Raw genomic sequence first — 20,080 nt, forward strand, 5'->3', positions numbered from 1 at the left:
AAAGGTGACACCACATACAATTTTACAATAAAGCTATATTGCGCATGTGTTGTATGTAAACCTGTGTAGACGGAATCGTTTTTAAGCACATGTTACAGTGAATGTATATGTACGGCACAAATGAAGTACAAAACCAATGATTTCCCGGTACATTTATATAAGGTGTGTGTTAAATTATTCCCTTAAGAATTTTTACAATCAAATGAACTTTGATGATGTGTGTCATTAAGTTGTAAACAGAGTTACGTATACCATGCTACATGAACTCGAAAAAAAACAAGAAGTATATAACGTAACATTATCACATGTTCTGCATTCATAAAATTTTCAGTTATTGTTCCTGAGGTAATTTAATTGTCATCAAGATTGTATGTATTATGGTTTTTCAATAAATGATATGAAATGAGAGTATTTTTCTAGTAATTTCAGTTATGTTTCCCTTGATAATAATGTAACGTTATATTACTACTGTTGATAGAATATTAACGCTTAGTTTTTGTATTAAAATAGGTTATGACAATCCTTTATGCTCACTTGTCCTCATATCCTATGGTAATGTGTCATATCGAGGCTTAAGTATTTAATACCTTAACTGTTTCCTAGATAGTCGGTACATTCTGTATCATCAGTACAATACACCTCTTTGCTGGTATAGGTATCTTGGACAAAGAACTTGCTATACATAACTAATGTCAAGTGCAAAATTTATTGTTCTTAAATTAGTGTTTAGTGAAAATTTCGCTTTGCATAAACTAAAATGTCTTAGTGTACTTCATTATACATTCAAAATTTGTTAGGCATGAATCGGTGTTTAACGTCAAATTTTTAGCTCACCTATCCATAAGGGCCAAGTGAGCTTATGGCATGGCGCAGCGTGAGGCGTCTGTCAACTTTTTCCTTTAAAATGGCTTGGAGGTTTTTGACCAAATTTGGTCTGGAGCATCGTTGGCCAAAGGGTTCTCAGTTTTGTAGAGGGTATGGTTTCCCTGGGAGCAGAGGGGCGGAGGCAAAAAGAGGGAAAATAGGTAAATCTTTTAATATCTTCTTCTTCTCAACCAATTGAAGAATTTTGACCAAATTTGCTCTAGAACATCTTTTGACAAAGGAGCATCAAGCTTGTACAAACGGAGGGTGTGGCCCCTCTGGGGGCGGAGGTGCGGGACCCAATGGGGGAACTATAGGAATTTATTTCTCCTACTATATTATAAGTGAAGGGATTTAAACCAAATGCAGTCTGAAGCATGCGCAGGGACAAAAGAATCAATTTTGTATAAACTGAGGTGTGTGGGCCCCCTTCTTTGGGGCAGATGGGTGGGGCCCATTAGGGGAAATAGAGGAAAACATGAAAGAGATCCTTCTCTGTACCGTTGAAGAGATTTTAACCAAACTTGTTCTAGAGAATCTTTGGGCAAAGGGAATTTAATATTTATATAAATGGAAGATGTACTCTCTCTCTCTCCCGATATGAGATTCTGAATGTTGGGAAGGGGCAGTCGAACAGGAATCGCCTCTTACTACACACGTGCAGAGGGATATATCAGGTCTATTTTTGGTTTTTCAAATATCGCTTGATAATTCGCTTCTGCATGGGTTCACATTAGTCGCCTCCACATGCAGTTGGACACATCAGGTTTATTCTTCCCCGAACCTGCACAGGTTAGTTTCACTATTCGTTATCTGTTAAAAGATGCAAAAACAAATGATTTCCATTTGACGAAAGCAAGCTATAATGATACTTGTATTTGTTAATGTCCCAATAATTATAAAGCATTTATGTAAACTAAAGATACCAATTCATTATAGGTGTAGGTGGAAACGACCCCGTTATATTTATGAGCCAAAACAAAGTTACCAAATATTGTTTCTTCAATAGTTTATCTTTCAAATGCTTCCGTTGGTAAATTGGTCCGGAAGAAGTACAAATATGACTCGTCGGATTATAAAGAATCTTCACATGAGTATTAAAAGGTACGTTAAGGAAGGCAGTAGGCATTTATTTTGCCGATCAGATATAAGATGTCAATCACGACCTTTTTGCAAGATGGTCTTAAGAGAATGACATCTATTGACTGAGAAAGTTAAGACATTGTGGAACACAATTAACTCTTATATTAGCATTGATCGACAGAGATTGATGTACAATAGATATTATGTTTCCGACTTAATGGACGTCAAACACGCAATTAATTTGTTATGCTTAAATAACCATTCTTCTCATCAAAAAGGTAGGCTAGGGTTGAGGAGCCCATGATTCTTTTTTACAAAAAAAGAAATCGACCAATAAATAGTACCGCATATGATGCATTCTTAGAACCCCTTAGTTGCTTTCATTCTTTTCAGTATTACGTATCAGAAAAAGTTGGTTTTGTTTCATTTAAGCAACTGTATAAGATAAAGGTAAAAAAACCACTAAAGACTAAGTGTATGTAACCCAGTCATTTTATTGAAGAATATCTGCTGTAGCCTCTTATTTGCCGATACAATTACGATTATATTTTGGTTTCTATTGAGTCGACTTTTCATACTTTGTTGGGAGTACATTTGTAATAGATACAGGTAATCCTAACATCAAACGGCCTAATTTTAAGTTTAGGGATTCGAGATGGCTGCCGTGGCATTGCGCTATTTACACCAAACTGTATTTTAAGGCGATAAGGATCAGATGATATACTGATGCAAATTTGTTTGAAAAATACCAACGTCTAGAGCCCAACTTTTTTTGAAGGTTGTTTAAACCAGTAATGCGCATATTGTTTTGATGCAAGGTTAAACTTAAGAAAAGGGCTTTGCATGATTTGAAATATAATTATATTGTAACAAAGGAGCCGGGCCACGGGTACATATCGGGCCCCTACATTTTGCAAAATCGGTGGTGTTTTTTTCTTGTCTGCTGTTTAGGATACATTGGAGATCACCGCATGTATCTGGTAAAAGGCGACTACTGTCGGTCCCCTCGGAATCGGGGGTTTCTTCCGTGTCCTCAACGAAGAGAATATGGAAGATACCAAAGTTGATCTGCTTTTCCCATTGCAACATTTGTGAATCTTTTCGCTTCCTATCTTTCTTGTCTATTTTCCCGGCGGTGTCTCCCAGTGCACACCTGGTCTCAGATTATCCGGATTCGGACTGTTGCGATGACGTAAAAACCGAAATCAACAAACAAAACACTACACTATGATTTGGAATAAACTGGGGCAAAACGTTTAACAAAGAAGAAAGAAAAATAGCTGCGACTTCCAGATTCCATTTTGCCACAAACTGTTAACTAAACTGTCTATAAAATAGCATAACTTGTAGAGATGAATAATTTCTTTCCTCAAAGCTGGTAATTTTTATGTGTATTTTTGCATGCTTAAAACTGTTTCAAGAATTAATTTGCTAGAAAGGGATAACATGTGTGTAAAAACTGACCTCTGTTGACAAACATTATTCGATCCAATGTACAAATGTATTCTATGGGCCAAGTCCGTGTTTAACATACGATAAAACCAAACCTTGAAACGTATCTCCCTTTTATTCCGAGTATCGTTATTAATGTGACGTTAATCTACGTTTAATGTAGATCATTACGTTATCTCTGTTATTGTCCATAGAATGACAAAAGCCAAGAACAAGTACTCATGATCATCTCTCTTTATTTCTCTGAATCAACATTATCATGACGGTCACTGATATTTTTCATTGATTTGAAGCAATATTTGTTTCACCTTTGCATATGACACATGTTCGCTACTGTATATACACGTAACACAGACCTGAGATCCAATGTGGTAGTGACATATAGTGACTGTTACAACTAGGTATACAGTCGGTAAGTGTCCCCTAGTCAGTGGTGACGTCATCTACTCGCCACGAACTGACGGACAATACAACAAAACCTCGTCCAGCCGCACTTCAATTATTTATTCAAGAGATTGATAAGTGTTAGTTCTTACTGAAGTAATCCAGATAATCAGTTATTCATTTTTGGGAGCATATCTAAACGTGTCAAATAAAAGAGGTTCAAATGTCTTATGCTTAATTATAACAAACATTTTTTTTTTAATTTGACACAAAGTCGTCTTCTAAAAGAACAAATATTTCCAATAGATTTTTCAAAAAGGTCTTGATTACATTTTTTCTTCATTTTTAGATATATTTTAAATTGTCTTATAGTGATCCTCTCGTAATGTCGGGCTGCATTTCAATTATAATTGTTGGTTTATCTTCTATCTTTTAAAATGTTTTAAACCACTCACATAGACTACATCCCATGAAATTAATACATAAAGTGCTCGAACGTCATTTCAGAAAGGAAATTTAATCTGTATTTAATGAAAATTATTCATTTCAAATCGACATTATCGTACGATAAGTTACCATGGAAAGGTAAACTGCTGTGGTTAATTAATCGTTCAATTACTATTAAGTACTGTACTAACAGAGATACATGTTTTTGTTTGCGGCAATGCAAGTTTACAAGACTATACTTTATAATTGCCCTGATAATACTTTTATCACAGACTTCACGGGTACATGCATAGCACAGAGGGGTAAATATAAAGCGATAGCTATATTCGACTCTACCCACGTGATGCCCTACCCCTATTGGTATGTTTACCATGTCTATATAAGAAATTCACATGCTCCAAATCACTAAGTTTTTTAAGTTCATCCCCTTCTGTTTCAACAGCAGATTTGACCAACTTGGATGTCCACACTTTTGGCCCCTATCTTCCCCAATGACAAGGTGTATGGCGCCGTGTAATTCATTTTTGGCCTCCTGTTTCGTTTACCACATTGTATGGGTGTAGTCACGTGTGTCTCGTACGTTTATCTTACAGAAAAGTCTTCATGACGTACAAATGCTTTTCCTATAGGATATGGATTTCATTTCATAACTGTTTTTGTATCCAACTCCTGTGGTCTGTTCGCTTCCTCAACCTGTATCAATTTAACATTTAAAAACGAAATAATACATTCTTTGCATCCATGGAGATGCCTTTTTTTCAATAAAAAACCCTGAAGCTTAGTTTTACCAGAAATGCTCATTTTGATTTTTGATCTTACATTGTAATTCAGGGATAAATTCTTTTCAGATACAGGTTTTCTTTAAATTGAAAACCAAATTTATTATTAAATTTTGTTATGTCTTAATGAAGATGTTGATTTTTACCAACCGAAATATACTTTGTAATTTGCAAATTATCTCATTAATACAGTTCAATAAATTGTGTGCGTGACAATGTAAGTGTTTGTTTGATAAATATGTTTGTTATATTATATTTATCAAACGAATAAAGAACTATCAAAAACCTTTGTTTATGGGCGTAATTATAGTTTTGTAAAACTACAGGCGGATCACTTACAACTCACCTAAAGGATTTTTTAGTATACTTATAACTGTATGGTATGATAGAATGGCACATGTCTTAGGAATTTTATGGTAAACTTTACAAGTGGGATAGTCTCCCTGTGTACACGTTAGATTTTACCTCATACTAACTTTGAATACTTTATACTGATGCCCTGGTATCGTAAAAGGATTCATTTTGGAAAAAAAGAATAATTTGGTGTAAGTGGGTCTAACGTAAAATAACACCGTTGCCGCATGTTGATATGTACATGTAAAAGACTTAACGGTCCGTACTGCCACAAGATAAGATAATGTATATGACGCTGTCTTTGACAAGGCTTTGGTCAGTGTACTTACATGACGGGAAGAAGCACGTGCATATTATTATCGTTTGTTACATTGTATGGTATACATTAACACCCACATATGGACAAATATACGTCTAATTTGTATCTTATTTATACAATGTACATACTTGATCGTAATATAGGCGATTTTATCTTATTTACACATATTATACAAAATACACCTAATACATTCGCCTAAATACAATCAGCTGCTCACATCGCACACAACAGTTGGACATAGCCTAGGATCACTCACTGTTTACTCTACCACACGACAGTTGGACATAGCCTAGGATCACTCAATGTTTACTCTACCATCAACGTGTAATATATAGATATATGTATATGATAGGCCATGTATTTTGCATATAGTTTACCATTATGATAACATATTTCTAATGATCAATACGTTGTGATAATGGTATTGTTTGTATGGCAATCATGAAAGTAAATATGCAAAATATTTGGCCTAAAAATGAAAGACTAACGTACCTTCTATTAGATCACCAAGGTATATGGACATAGCAATATTTATTATAGCATGTGGTATTGTAATGAAACGTAAGACAACAATTTTAATTCTTGATAATATGTATACCAGACGTTGTTTCTATGATTGGAAATAAAATTGTTATGATTAAGAATTTATTTTCACATTTCCAGTTTGTAAAGCGATTAAACTTTTTCTATGAAATTCTTCTCAGGAATCGGTGTAAGTCCCATTAAATTTTTGAATAAAAACCTGTATATTAAACGATAACTGTTTTGTTATTTTGGATACATTAATATTCAAAATGCGTTACTTTTCGAAAATTAATCTTGTAAAATGTGACTTATTATCTATCATAGAAGATTTCCACATTCGTTGTCAATAACTGAAACTAAATTTGGCACATACTGAAAATGATATGTACAAACACATAAATTACGGATTAACAGAAATTGTATTTACATTTTTTTTAACAATAATCAGTATCAAATAGAACCTAAATTTATTTAATTAATAGATATAATCGACATATTCATATAAAATAACAATTTGCTTCTTTTTGCGATTTGCTCTTAGTAGATTACGATTGCTATCACACACGCTTTCAAGGGTCAGCTTCGAGTAGTATTGAGGAAAATGAGTATTTCATCGGAATGCTTAGTCTCGAGAGTAATCCAACATTCATGATTTTTCACAATAATTTCTATCTTGATAGAAAAAAAAACAGCTATCTGCTGGTCTCTGCGTGTTCGCTGACAGAAACGATCACGCAGTCCTGTCGTAATATGAAAATTGATATAGTTCCATCAACATTGAACTATTTAAGCGAAATAAAACGATATCAATACCACCATTAACGTACAAAATGTGTGATTAAAAATTGCATTTTCTTCTTGCTTTGTAAATAAAAATAACTAAGATTTCTTACTTTGTAAACAAATATAACTGTAACTTGATGTTTATCATCCATCCCACGTCAAAACCAATATTTGTTGACATTGTTTTGTAATGGATATTTACAATGTGTATATGACAATGTCAAAACTAATGGAACTCACTAAAGGACGAACTTTGGCAAGCTGTCTCCAACGCCACAGCACAGACACGCGTCTCTACGACTACTAACACTACCATATAGGAAGCAGATGTGTGTCAGTACTGAAATGAGAATTGTGTACCGACCAAGACGAGGCAGCCAACGAGTATCCAACTCCCTGATATGTTAATGTAAGATGTTGTGTCCTGTCCTGACAGATTGAAACTAATCGTTAATCGTATTTAACGTTTGTGCGAGTTTAGACAATACTATCGTTCAACAACACAGAAGCACATTTTACACACCACACAGTGCATGGGAACATGGCATTATATTTAGGCTCTCTGCGCTCTTACTATATTCGAGACGATTCTGGTTTAGAGTTGTCATCCTTGGCAGTAGGAACGTTAAGTTTACAAGGCTCCGTCGCCTTGGTTGTTGCACTTGGCTCAAGCTCAGTGGGACGAGTTGCGGGTTTTTCAGTAATCGTCGTCTCCTTTGGTTGTGCTAAACAGGAGGGCGCTTTTGGCAGTTTATCTGATGATTCCTCTCCGTCTCCCATGCTTCTTCGATGAATTGCCATCTCTTCCTTGGATTTTTGTTTTTGTTCCTTTGTTTCCTTTGAATCAGGAATTTTCAAAAACTTCATCGCACCTTTGCCATCTGATGGCGGGGAGTCATCTGTTGATTTTCGTTTGTCTCTAGATTTCTTAACTTTGTGTTTATGTTCTGATGGCTTAAACAGTTTCGTGCCAAGAAAGCTGGACCTTCTACTGCTTTCCTTGAGGTCCTCCGGATCAGAGTCTCTGCGCGATTCGTCTGAACAAGAGGACTGTTGCATTCGATTCAAGTCAGCACCAACGCTACCTGAGCGCCTCCTTTCGGGAAAATGAGGAACTCTGAGTCCAAACAAATTAGGGCCAGATGGCGCCTTCTTCATTCTACTTACTTTCCCATTAGGTATATCTAAGTCTCTCAGGCTTTCTTTCGATTTCGATTTCCGTTCTTCTGTTATACGATGAAGTTTTCCCGTAAAATCGAATTTAAATTTCCTTTTCTTTCTAGAGCTTTTTGAGCTCTCTGAACTGTCGTCTGAGTCCTTATCCTCGTCCTCACTAGCACTGGTTACTACAGGCGTAGATTCCATCACGATTTCGTTTACCAGTTTCTGGTCTTCCTCTAGATCGGCTCGACTGCTTACCAAGCTGGGATTTTTACCAATCTTTGTTAAGCGTTCCGCAGCAACACTCTCCATCGTTCTACGCATGACTGGGTAACGTTCTAGCACAATGTTAAAGTGGTTGACACATAATGAGTAAACATTGACGTATGTCTCCGCTCTCACGCTTGCGACTCGCTTGGCATTGGTCAGTAGGCAGATTTCTGTTAACAAAAATGAACGGCAGAATATACTATTATGATACTAAACTTGTAACGTGTTTTGGAAATAAGAAGAAGACTCAGAATTAGTTTGTATTACCGTAAAAGTAATATATAATAGATATAATAATTTTGGTTTACTGTTCATATGTCAAACATGGTACGTCATCAATTCATAGTTATATTATCAAATTATCAAAACATTGCTTGTTAGTTAGACCCGTGCAATAGATGATGTATCAAATGGTTTTAAACAAGTGACTATTAAGCATCCTCCATCAAATTGATGTAACTGTTGTCTACATAGTGAACTGGTTATAGAGTGTGCACTCACCTCCAAAGTAAGACCCATCGGACAGAGACGTAGCTACCTCATTGTCGATTGTGATAATGTCCACAATACCCTCAGATATGAAGTACATTTTGGTTCCCATTGTACCTTCGCGTATAATAAAATCACCAGGCTGATAAACCTCAAAGATCAATTTACTTATAACTTCCGACACAAACTGGGGGTCGGCATTTGTAAAGAACGGCACTGACTTCACTAGTGCCCTGCAATTGTGGTTGATAATATCCTAGAAATAAAATAAAGAGATCAGCTGGTGTGTATATATCTAAGGTGATATACTTGTAGTACATGCTAGTTATGTGATTAGGGTTGAATATACTAGAAGATACAGAAACGGCATTTCAGGAAATATTTGATGATTTTCTGGAGAAAAGAAATATCTTCGAATTACAGATCATTCCATTACTAAAAATCATTAACATTTCTGAATTATTAAACAAATCATTTATTAATATTCGATACCACAATCGCAACCTGCATCGATATAAACCATATGTATAACATCATATGATTTCTGCATTATGACGTCTATATAGAAGTGACAATACAATCATTACAACATGAAGCAAATATAAAAGTATTTATAAAATAAACGATATGCAGTGGAACACTCGGTAATGACGATGAAAAGTATTTTAACCTGTCTTAGACATTCGTTCAGTTCCATGAGAATGTTCTCCTCATCAAACATCTTCCCTTGGTATCGGTGTTCATAGTACTCCGATATCTTCTGGCGCAATCGCCGGGGTAATTTCCGGTATATCATATACTCCTCCACTTGTTTGAACTGTAGGTAAGAAATAAATAAGGGAGATCAATCCGCGAACAAAACCCTACGGTGATTAATGGACAATGAACTCCTGTTACAGTGGGAGGTTCTGAAAACAGGAAGTAAACACACCTTCTAGTACAATCACTAGTACAAGTACTAATAGCACAGCCATTATATACATCAGAACTGTCCAATAGGGTTATTGGCAGCCGGGATTTGTTGTTTTCGATGCGTGGTTTATTATTAAAAGCACTCAAGCCAAACATATTTTTTTTAGTTTTAAAATAGCTAAGTATTGCATTAAAAAACCTATATTCGATATATTTACTTCCGCTGAACCGTACATTATCGGATTATTATTGGCACGTTTTCAGCTATGTATGAATGTGTTAATAGTAAATGACAAACAAGACACTATAAGGCTAGAAAAAAAACCCACCTTTCAATAGTTTAGGTATAACCACATAATGACTAAGCAATCAATAGAGTTGCGAGGAAAGCCAATATATGTTGTTATTTCCCTACGTAGTTATGCATAGTTGCTACGCATCGTTTCACTGTTTTGTTGATATTGCTACATGGTTAAAATTGCTGACATAATGTGTTTCATTGGTTTGTTTATTTTGTTACAAGTCACACATTATTGTCGTGCTCTAGCTAACTGTAATGTTGATTTTGTTACATTGTTGCCAGTTATTGTCACAATGTATATCACTGCGTTGTTGATTTTGTTACATAGTTACCAGTCACTGTCAATGCATTTCACGGCGTTGTTAGTAACGCACTGTTGACAAACTGCGTTTCACTGGGCCCTTCATTTTACGAAATATTAACACGATGTTGACAATTCCTTATTGACTGAGTTTTTGATATTTGTCAAGGTAACACATTGTTGACACTCCCTCTTTCACAGCGTTGTTAATTACATAGACACACTTTCTTTGTATGCCCCTTCTCACTTCGATGTTGATTTTGATAAGAAGTCATACATGTTTCCCTCATTTTATTAGTCGGGTTTACAGGCATTCCAAAATTATTTGATTATGGAAATCAACATACTTAACTAAATATCATTACAAATTCATACATCCATACATCATCGTTTTTTCTTGTAAGGTTTTTGGGGAACAAAGCAACCGCATATGTTTTAAAATTAAGGTATATTTTCACTCAATGTTTTTGTTTGTGCTCTAATTATAAAAATGAGGATAGAAAAGTAGCCCTACGAGAAAAGGAATTATTGTCATTTTAACTATTTCATGTATAAGTCTGAACCGATGAAGTATAATCAAATCTGAGCTTGATACCATAGTACGGACAACCTAACTGAATGGGACCGTTTACCCCGGAAGTATGAGGTAGGGGTATATGAAGCTAAGTCAGCAAACTGACACCCTAATGTTTGTACAATTTCAAATGAAGAATTAATGTTTCATTCACAGCGATTACGGAAAAACATGAATTCCATTTTATCTGTAGACACTTTTAAAAGCTTTAAAAGTTTTTCATCGCTTTCCCTAAAAAGGAGATAAGGTAGCCAAATGACACTCACAACAGATTATGTAGTTCATATCAGTAACATTTAATCTTTGATTAATGGTTTTAAGCTAGAACTATCTGAAATCCTTTTCTGTGATCAATTTATGGATTTGTTTGCTAATGTATCTAAACGTTAAATTTGACTTAAACATTTATTATAGATAAACTTCACATAATTTGATACATTGTAGTTAAATAAATTATGTCGGCTTCGATAATCTTTTTTTTCTTCTGGTCAGCATTCACTCAGATTGCTTTGAGGAAAAAGTGAGATACTTTGAAAATGATGAGGGTGTATTCTTAAATATCAATAAAAGCTGAAATGGAGGAAACTTACTACTATCTTAACATATTTGGAAATTTAACAATGCACATATTGTAAATGATCGACAGAGATCTGCACCATATTGTGTGAAACTTTGCAAAGCTAGATTATTTTGTGGAATACATACATATCAATACAACAACACATGCGAAGTTGTATGCCACCGCATCAAGGGGTCTATTATCCGACACGAGCATGATCGACTTTTCGTTACATTTAAAAAATATGTAGAACTGACAATATACAATATTACGTTTCAAGCATGATTCATTTTGTTTCCATGTGCTGATTTTTATTTTTATTATTGTTGCAGCGCGAGGAGTCGAACGGATATTAACGCTTGATATATTTTAACGGATGCAAACAATGGTACTCGTTTACCAAAAAGAAATGGATTCCTTAATTTATTTCCCGGAAATTAACATTACCTGTGAGTAAACAATGTAATTGTTGCTGAAAACAACTTTCACAATGATCATTGTAAGGGTTCAAAATTTGTGCTATTTAATTGTGCACACATTCAATTTTATAAGACATTGCATGCTAGTGTTTTGTGTCAATACCTTTTCATTGTAAAGTCGTCTCGATGTATCGAAGGACTGGATAATGGTGGTGGTATGACCAAGAAATAGTGCATAGCATGTGGCACCACTGAGCATACTCAGTATTGTCAACCAAGTGTCCGTCATATTCTGGGGTGGAAACCGGCCATAACCAATGCAAAGCATGTGGGAAAGGGCTTTAAATAAAGCCCATGTGTACTGTTCAGCCCAATGAGCTTCCTAGAATAAAAATAAATCGACGTGATATAAATAAAATGATAATGATAATAAAAGAAATGACTGGCATACTTTCACATACAGATGGTTGAAAAATGACTGGCATGTGATATCATTTGAAGTTGACCAATGTGGGATTATATTGTAAACATAGATAGCAGGGCCTTTCTTTAAACTGGTACTCATATATTGTTAAATAGCCTCCATTTTGTGATGGGTTATTAAAAATTGAGTAAGCAATTATTGGTTGATGATGGTATAGAAATTTCAAAGTCCCCGAAGATAGTTTCAACATAGATGGTCAATCAATAGACATGATTTATAGAAATTCAATTTTTCTCTTCATATATATTTATTATTACAATAAATGTCTGTAACTTAATGAATTTTTTAGTGTATACATTCTGCATGATTTTAGGTTTATTTTCCATTTCGTACATATTATCATGTTAGCGATAAGTCTGAACGTGTGTATTGGTACACTGTACAGTCTGTCTTACCTAACGGTGCAAACTGAATTAGCTGGTGCATTATTATTTTTTGCTGTTTATGCGCGGCTCTCATTGTACAAATGCTTTACCAGCATATAAATTCCATTTTTGTTCATGACGTTAGGAAAACAACTGGACACTAAATACGAAAAGAATAAGTCCGAATGACACAAAACTCTTGTGGGAGTGACTAATATTATTGATTTTGACAGTTAACATTGTGGTTTTAACAATGGTTGACGTTCTTTCGGACCTGTGTGCTGGCGTTGTGTTATATGTGCATTCCCCCTAACTTTTATCTGTCTATGCTATGTTATGGAAGACACGAACGCATCTAATCAAACATGCTATTAATTTTGTCCTTAGAAATATCCCCAGGTCTGACATTATAGCGACAAAGGGTATGTATCTGTTGGGCATTTTTTTAGCTTCTCGAAATCCTATTTCCATGCTTTTAAATGATACTTGTGCATTGTAAGGTGTGAACAGCTACGATTGCATTTTATCTGTCAAGAGTAGAATTTAATCATATGCAGGTTTGTTTATATTATTATTGTTTTTCTTGAAAGTTGTAAAAATGCCGAAAACGAACCATGATATAAATAATTTTTTTATTTATTTTAAATATGGTCAAATGAAATATGAACATACGATACTTTACAAGCTTTTTTTTTTACTGACGTTCTGATTACACGAATACATTGCACGAATAGATATATTTCATAATAGCTTTAGTCCGAGAGCAAATTATTCATTTCCGCGATAAACGAGTGCAATCTGAGACGACAGATGAACACTTATGTAGTATTGCTTTATTGCGCACCTATATTTGTTCTTAAGATTCCCATTATATAAAACAACTGTCACTATATTAAGGATTCGTCAGGTATCTATCTTCAGTTTTGAAAAATGTCCTATTTTATCACAGGAATAAGATGGGATACCTTCGCGTCGTTTAGATTACCGGCAAGTGTTACTTTCGAAACAAAAATAAAATAATATTTAGTTTTGTACATTTATTTTTTAAAATTTAGAAATATCCTTTTAAGCTTTTATTTGCTTAATTTGATAATTGATACGGTATTTTGCAATGCACAACATATGTGTATCTATAACCTGATAGTAATTAAACGTTGAATTATGTACAGGAATCAACAGTGTTAGCTATGCGAAATGATTATCACAATAATATCGAAAAGCAACCAGAAGTATGTGTTAAGTGGTCTGTATACAAAGCCTCGAAATACAAATCAGAAGTTATATAAGAGTATTTAGAAAAGCAAGGTAGTCATAAGTTAATACAACCGATAACACAATGAATGTTTATATCATAGTGTAACTAATACATACATCAAGGGCACACACGTACCTGGAGGGATGTACATGTAACAGTAGATTACACAAAGCTTACTGTCTACAAAACTACAAACCTTCAACCCTTCAATAGACACCCAGCAATCGTCAGGATAATCCTGCAGCATCGGTATTAGGAACTGGAGACATCCGTTCCAGTGTCCCAATAGAAACATTAGGCATAGTAAATTGAAGATCCGCATGAACTTCCCTGCGAAAGCTAAAAACTGCAAACACAAAAGTAGATAATGTATAACAAATCTTTATTTCCTGTCAAGCAATCCTCTAAATAGTCCTGAGAGATTGGTATGACAAACTGAAGACAACCATTCTAATGGCCCAATATGAGCATTGGGGAAACAAGGTTGAAAATCCGCTTAAACTTCCATGTAAATACTAAAAGCCAATGGAAATTACCATATTTTAATACACTGTCTTCTTACAACTGTAAATGAAATAATCCAGATTATTCAGCACAATATAATACAATATCACAGTTATATCAAAGAAGACCATCAACGGTATCAGCAGGGTAGGTTTCATATGGATAACAGTGGTATAAAAGATCGCTTTTATGTTCGTACTGTAAAACCTCGTTATGCTGCCATCATTATTGTTCAAAGAAAGTTGAGTAATATCAAGGGGTTTGGTAATAAACTGAGGGAATGGTATAACACATTCTTTAAAAATTAGAAAAAATAATAAGCGAGGAAGCAAATGGAACGAGGAGCATTGATTGAGGTTTAACAGTACATCACAAAAGGAATTCATGACAAATTTGTACATACATTTGTTGTTTTGATGTCAATTCTGGTTAGAAGTAATACACATTTCTTTTTTATTGTGTGACATGATAAGTCACTGAGATTTGATATTTTATCATCTTATCATAGTAGAGATCACAAAGGGGAAACTTATACTGGTATTGACAAAAAGCCGTACCGATTAATTTGATTGAAAATAAGAGATGGAAAAATGATAAATATACAATAGAAACGCACCCGGAATGTTAAACAATGGAAATGGTTTGATAGAAGTAGGGTAGGATCATGAAAGTGATAAGATAAATATACATTTTGAGTGAAAGAATAGTATATGGTTTTGAGTAGAATTGTAATAAAACTATTTGAACCAAAGGTGCGAATACTTCCGAACTTGTAAAAAAGTACGGACTACGCTTTTCATTTCAATGTTAAGAGGGACAATTTTAATATAACAACGTGTTTGACTGGAACGTAAACACCAGCAAGGAAGATAACAGCGGTAGGAGAGTGTATAAAGAGTACTTGTATAGGCGGCTAAATGTACTTATGTCCGAGGGAGGGAAGTGGATTAATACACTTGTGCATTGTTATGTATTTGGTTAAATATTGTGCTTAGTGAAGAATTTGCAATCAAATGAAAAGATTATATAAAACGTACTAAATATTGCACAGAAAGTCGGATATATCGGAGGTTAAATGACACAAACAAAATAACCAGCAAACTGAAATGTCGAAATCTTTCATATATGTTTCGATTTAAAGCAAAAATGATAACATTACATTAAATGAACATATACAATGATGCATAGGGATGAAATGAAATAATCTAATACGCACATACATTGATACATGTAAACTATTTTTCATATAATGTAAATGGAATATTCTATTTATCATTTAACTTTCCTGCAATTATTGTCCCAACACTTAATTAATAAATTCAATACTATTTTAATTCCACATGGAATCGCTGTGATTGGTTTAAGGTTTCCATTATTTTACGAGTGTCGTCACAACTAGGAAAAGTCATGGCGTCCAGTCCGTTCCAAAGTTTTGTAAAGTCAGATATGAAAAACCCTTGAGCCAAAAGGTCGATATTTCAATTTCAAGATGTTTTCATGAGTATATGCAATACTATTTGAATATTTGGTTATGCGATGAACAAAATTTTACATTCGATCCCATTTCATATTGGATTTTTGAACATCGTCAAGATTTTGTATTTAAAAAAAATTCGTAGATTCATTCCATAGATCTTAGGTGAATTGGAAACCTATGCTTGCTCTTCTATATACAGATTTACTAATTAAATCAGACTTCAAATAAAAAGTATGATAAATATAAATAAAAGTGGACCACTGTTATCATGCTATGATGTTTTGATGATACCCATATACAATCAATAATAACAGCACATGTTTTACAAACTGCTAAGTTTTCAAATATCGACAGATATCTTCTCTCGTAAATTCATGTTGATTACGAATACCAATGTCACGAGAAATCCATTTTTTTCACGCATAATTCTTCTAAAGCTGACTATTGAAATAGGTGTTTGCGAAAACTGATGTACAGTAATACAGCCTGAATTACAACAAAAAATGACATTTATTTTGCAACTTCTTGCTGCAATGATTCACATTATTCCGTCAGCATAAAATAATATAAGCGTATTACAAAGGTCTCACTCAGTTGAAATAATGCGAAAATAATGTACAAATAATGTTAGTTAAATATTTGTCTTAAAGTTATGTTGAAGTATATTTAAAACCAGTAGTACAGAAAACGTGTCTCGCAGATGTATCGGTCGGATTGGTATATATGAATCATACACACACATAATAAAACATAGTTGTTAAAAGTGTTATGTTAGATACGCGTGCAGAGTAAGTTACGTGTAATTGTGTGTATAATGTGCAATAGAAAATAGGGCAAAAGCAACTGAGCTACAGTGATAACTTACCATAGTGCATTGTTTTGTATTTAGTTATCATGGTATGTGCCTTCAAGTACGTTAACTGACTAAACTGTACATATGTCAATACAACAAGTACGTTAATCAACTTAAATCGAGATGCAATAGCTAAGTGATCGATTCATACATACAAGACTAAAACATTGTGTAAGCTATACAAATTGTCCCCATATAACATTATATCATCATTCAACGGCTTTTACATTCTACTAACATTTCATGCATTCCAATGTAAAATAACGGTGAGTTATTATGATTTTGTCAAAATCCGTGTACATCGGTATCTGTTACTAAAGCACCATATAGGTAACATAATAACCGTAACACATTTTGTTAAATAAACAATCGACAAGTGTTACATACGAATGAACTAATGCAAAAAAAAATATAACTGTATCATAAACTTATTACATCTTGAAATCTATATGACACACGTTTTGTTACCTAAACATCCAGCTGTGTCATTGTGCCACAGTGTTTGAACTATGTAGTAGACCTCTTTGTATACCAATCTGTACCCTAACGTACTGACCCTTAGTAATACATTTTCGCTAAGATTTATCAGAATATTTACATCTAGAGACACTGGTTTGTAAGCAATAAGGTATAGAATATACTGTTGCGATATAGGAGCTGATTGTCACGTAAATGTAGATGTTCTCTTTATCTATTGTAGGGATAAAAATAAATAAATAAATTGCAAACACACAACCCAAATACCTCGCTGTCTCGTGCAGCTACGTCAGCAGGGGTAAGTGCTAAAAGTAACGCCGTAATGCAAGCAATATTATAACAATGGCCAATTTAATCGCAGCTACTATATAAAGCAGAGATAAATTGGTCTGTAAATCACTCCTACTGAAAGGCACTCACCCCGGGTCGTCTGCGACGTCCGCACATTGCGAAACAGGGGCTTCCTTCAAACTGATGGGAAAACAAATGTCTTAATTGCATAGCATGCTTAATACGAAGCATTTAAGAGACAATCCACTTAACAGCAAAACGTTCAGTTAAGATGGAAATTGTTCCGTTATTATAGTTATTAAGTTTAGTGTTAATCTATTTTTTGCATTACTTCATGCCGACATATAGAGTAAAAAAGATTCGTGTATATATTCACAAAATTCATTTCAGTAGCACATCAATGGCTCACAATATTTTAAATGCTGCAAAATTGTTAAATGGAAACCTAACTTGAAGTATTGAAATCTATTGGTCTAAGCATGTATATAGTTTCAATCTTAGGTGAGGCGAGTTAGTAAATAGATACCAAGACAACGAAACAATAACTATCTAATGTTCATGCGCAAAATATATAACAAAGAGACATAAAGTACGCCATATGGGTTAAATCATGCATGCAGAAATAATGTGAAAGGTGCCCATAAGAGCCAGATTTAGTGTGGATTAGAGAGATAGACAAAAGTAAAAGCAAATTGATTTAGCATAGCCACTTCCCTCCCTTTTAGAACAAAAACAGTGGATAGATTCTGTGCTACAGTACTGTGAGTTCTAAGTGCCAATATTTTTTCAAAAAAGTGAAAGTGTATATCTGTAGAGTAAGGGATTTGAGAGAAGCATATTATATCTTTGTTGGTTTTTTTGGTTTCATTCTGTATTTTATAATTTCGTTCTACTTCAACATTGCTACACAGAACACTATGGTGCTAGTATACGTATACCGTACATTTTTTGCCATATGCTAGAATGAAGATAGAAAAAAGAATGAAGGGAGGTAAGAAAAGGAAAACAAACATAAGTTTATGAACTAAATGTGTAACATAGTTAACCTATAAACATATTTGAAATTTGAAATTAAAAGACAGATAAAAAAGTTAAAGAGAGTGTATACTGATAAGAAATAAATTATGTGTTGTCCACTTTCTGTCTGTTTAGATTTGAAATTAGATATAAATAATTAAAGTACATCTATACCACTTTTTTTCAAATCTTGAAGAACAATCAACAAATCTTAAAGAACAATCAACAAATGATAAACAACTAGCATATAAAATAAAGAATATAAGTTTGAAACAAAAACATCAAATTGCTGTGAACCAGAGCTTTGGTAACCCTGGGACGCGTTCGGAATGGCAACCGGGGGTCGCGTCTTACCTCCTCCCATTGCTGAACGTAGCGCACGAGGCGGGACAATCTGAGGAGTCTGAGAAGACTAAGCAGCTTTGCCAGGCGCAGCATTCGGAGTGCTCTCCCTGGAACAAACCGATAAAGCACACCTTTGCATTGTATTAATATGTTGTATGTTGATATATCCTATGAGATGCGTTAATGCTGATTATATTGTTACAGCTACAGACACCATATTTAGTGAATGACAAAGACTACATTATAAATCCAAATCACAGATATAGCAAACAAAATACAAAGACTGAATTGCAATGTAAAAGAAAAGAAGACTACACATTACTTGACATCAAAGTTAGTTAAGAAATGTGAAAAAACCCACAAGTAAAGTTAATAGTTGGTATAAATCTCATCATTTTTTATTTCATTTGTTTGTTAACCGAAGAATAAAATCAATCGTACACACATGCTAACCAGAGAACATTATTTGAATTAGGCAATAACGTTTTGAAAAGTGGAATTAGTGATATATCGAAATAATGTAAGCAATACATTTGAGTTGGTATTTATAGTTAGTCAATGTTATTTCTAACTGAAAATGACACATTGCCCGTCACGGAATTGGTCATTTGCAGATGGTATTCATATTGACTAAGAGTAAAAATCGAAAACAGTTCAATATATAAATATATTTATGATATTTCACATCTCAATCTTATGGGAAAATACATAATATCAATATTGTATTTGGTTCAAATAAGTGCACGAATCGTGTATGTAAATTTAATGAATGGAACCATCATCTTCAATACGGGATCAGTGGTATCCATTACTATTATGACGTCATAGTATTTGTGACGTGTGCACCTAGATCATTGCATTCATGACTTATAGAAAAGCCATTTGAATTTGGTGCTGTGATAAAGTAACATTGCAACACAGCAATTACGATAAACAAAGGTGAAAATCAAAATGATGGCTTTAAAGATATATTTATTAGCAATCAGCATCGCAAGAATGTGCAACCCATGTGCACGTTACAACATTCTGGTGTTTG

General features: G+C 34.1%; 1 protein-coding gene across 5 annotated transcripts in view; it reads right to left on the bottom strand.

Moving 5' to 3' along the window:
* Positions 1 to 3,617: 3,617 nt before the first annotated feature.
* The window catches only part of LOC110462570 (potassium/sodium hyperpolarization-activated cyclic nucleotide-gated channel 3-like), a 176,459-nt gene continuing 159,996 nt past the window's right edge, over positions 3,618 to 20,080 (bottom strand). For 3 of the 5 annotated variants that reach the window (XM_021516945.1, XM_021516693.1, XM_021516605.1), the window contains exons 5-11: positions 19,054 to 19,151; positions 17,812 to 17,862; positions 14,277 to 14,426; positions 12,140 to 12,358; positions 9,581 to 9,727; positions 8,923 to 9,166; positions 3,618 to 8,591 (exon numbers count right to left, since the gene is read on the bottom strand). In XM_021516945.1, coding sequence (XP_021372620.1) covers positions 7,564 to 8,591; positions 8,923 to 9,166; positions 9,581 to 9,727; positions 12,140 to 12,358; positions 14,277 to 14,426; positions 17,812 to 17,862; positions 19,054 to 19,151 — 1,937 coding nt within the window. In that variant the 3' untranslated portion in view covers positions 3,618 to 7,563. The remainder of the gene's footprint in view (positions 8,592 to 8,922; positions 9,167 to 9,580; positions 9,728 to 12,139; positions 12,359 to 14,276; positions 14,427 to 17,811; positions 17,863 to 19,053; positions 19,152 to 20,080) is intronic. The other 2 variants (XM_021516861.1, XM_021516776.1) reach the window with 1 other exon arrangement.

This window comes from Mizuhopecten yessoensis, unplaced genomic scaffold, assembly GCF_002113885.1.
Source record: "Mizuhopecten yessoensis strain PY_sf001 unplaced genomic scaffold, ASM211388v2 scaffold207, whole genome shotgun sequence".
Classification (NCBI taxonomy): Eukaryota; Metazoa; Mollusca; class Bivalvia; order Pectinida; family Pectinidae; genus Mizuhopecten; species Mizuhopecten yessoensis.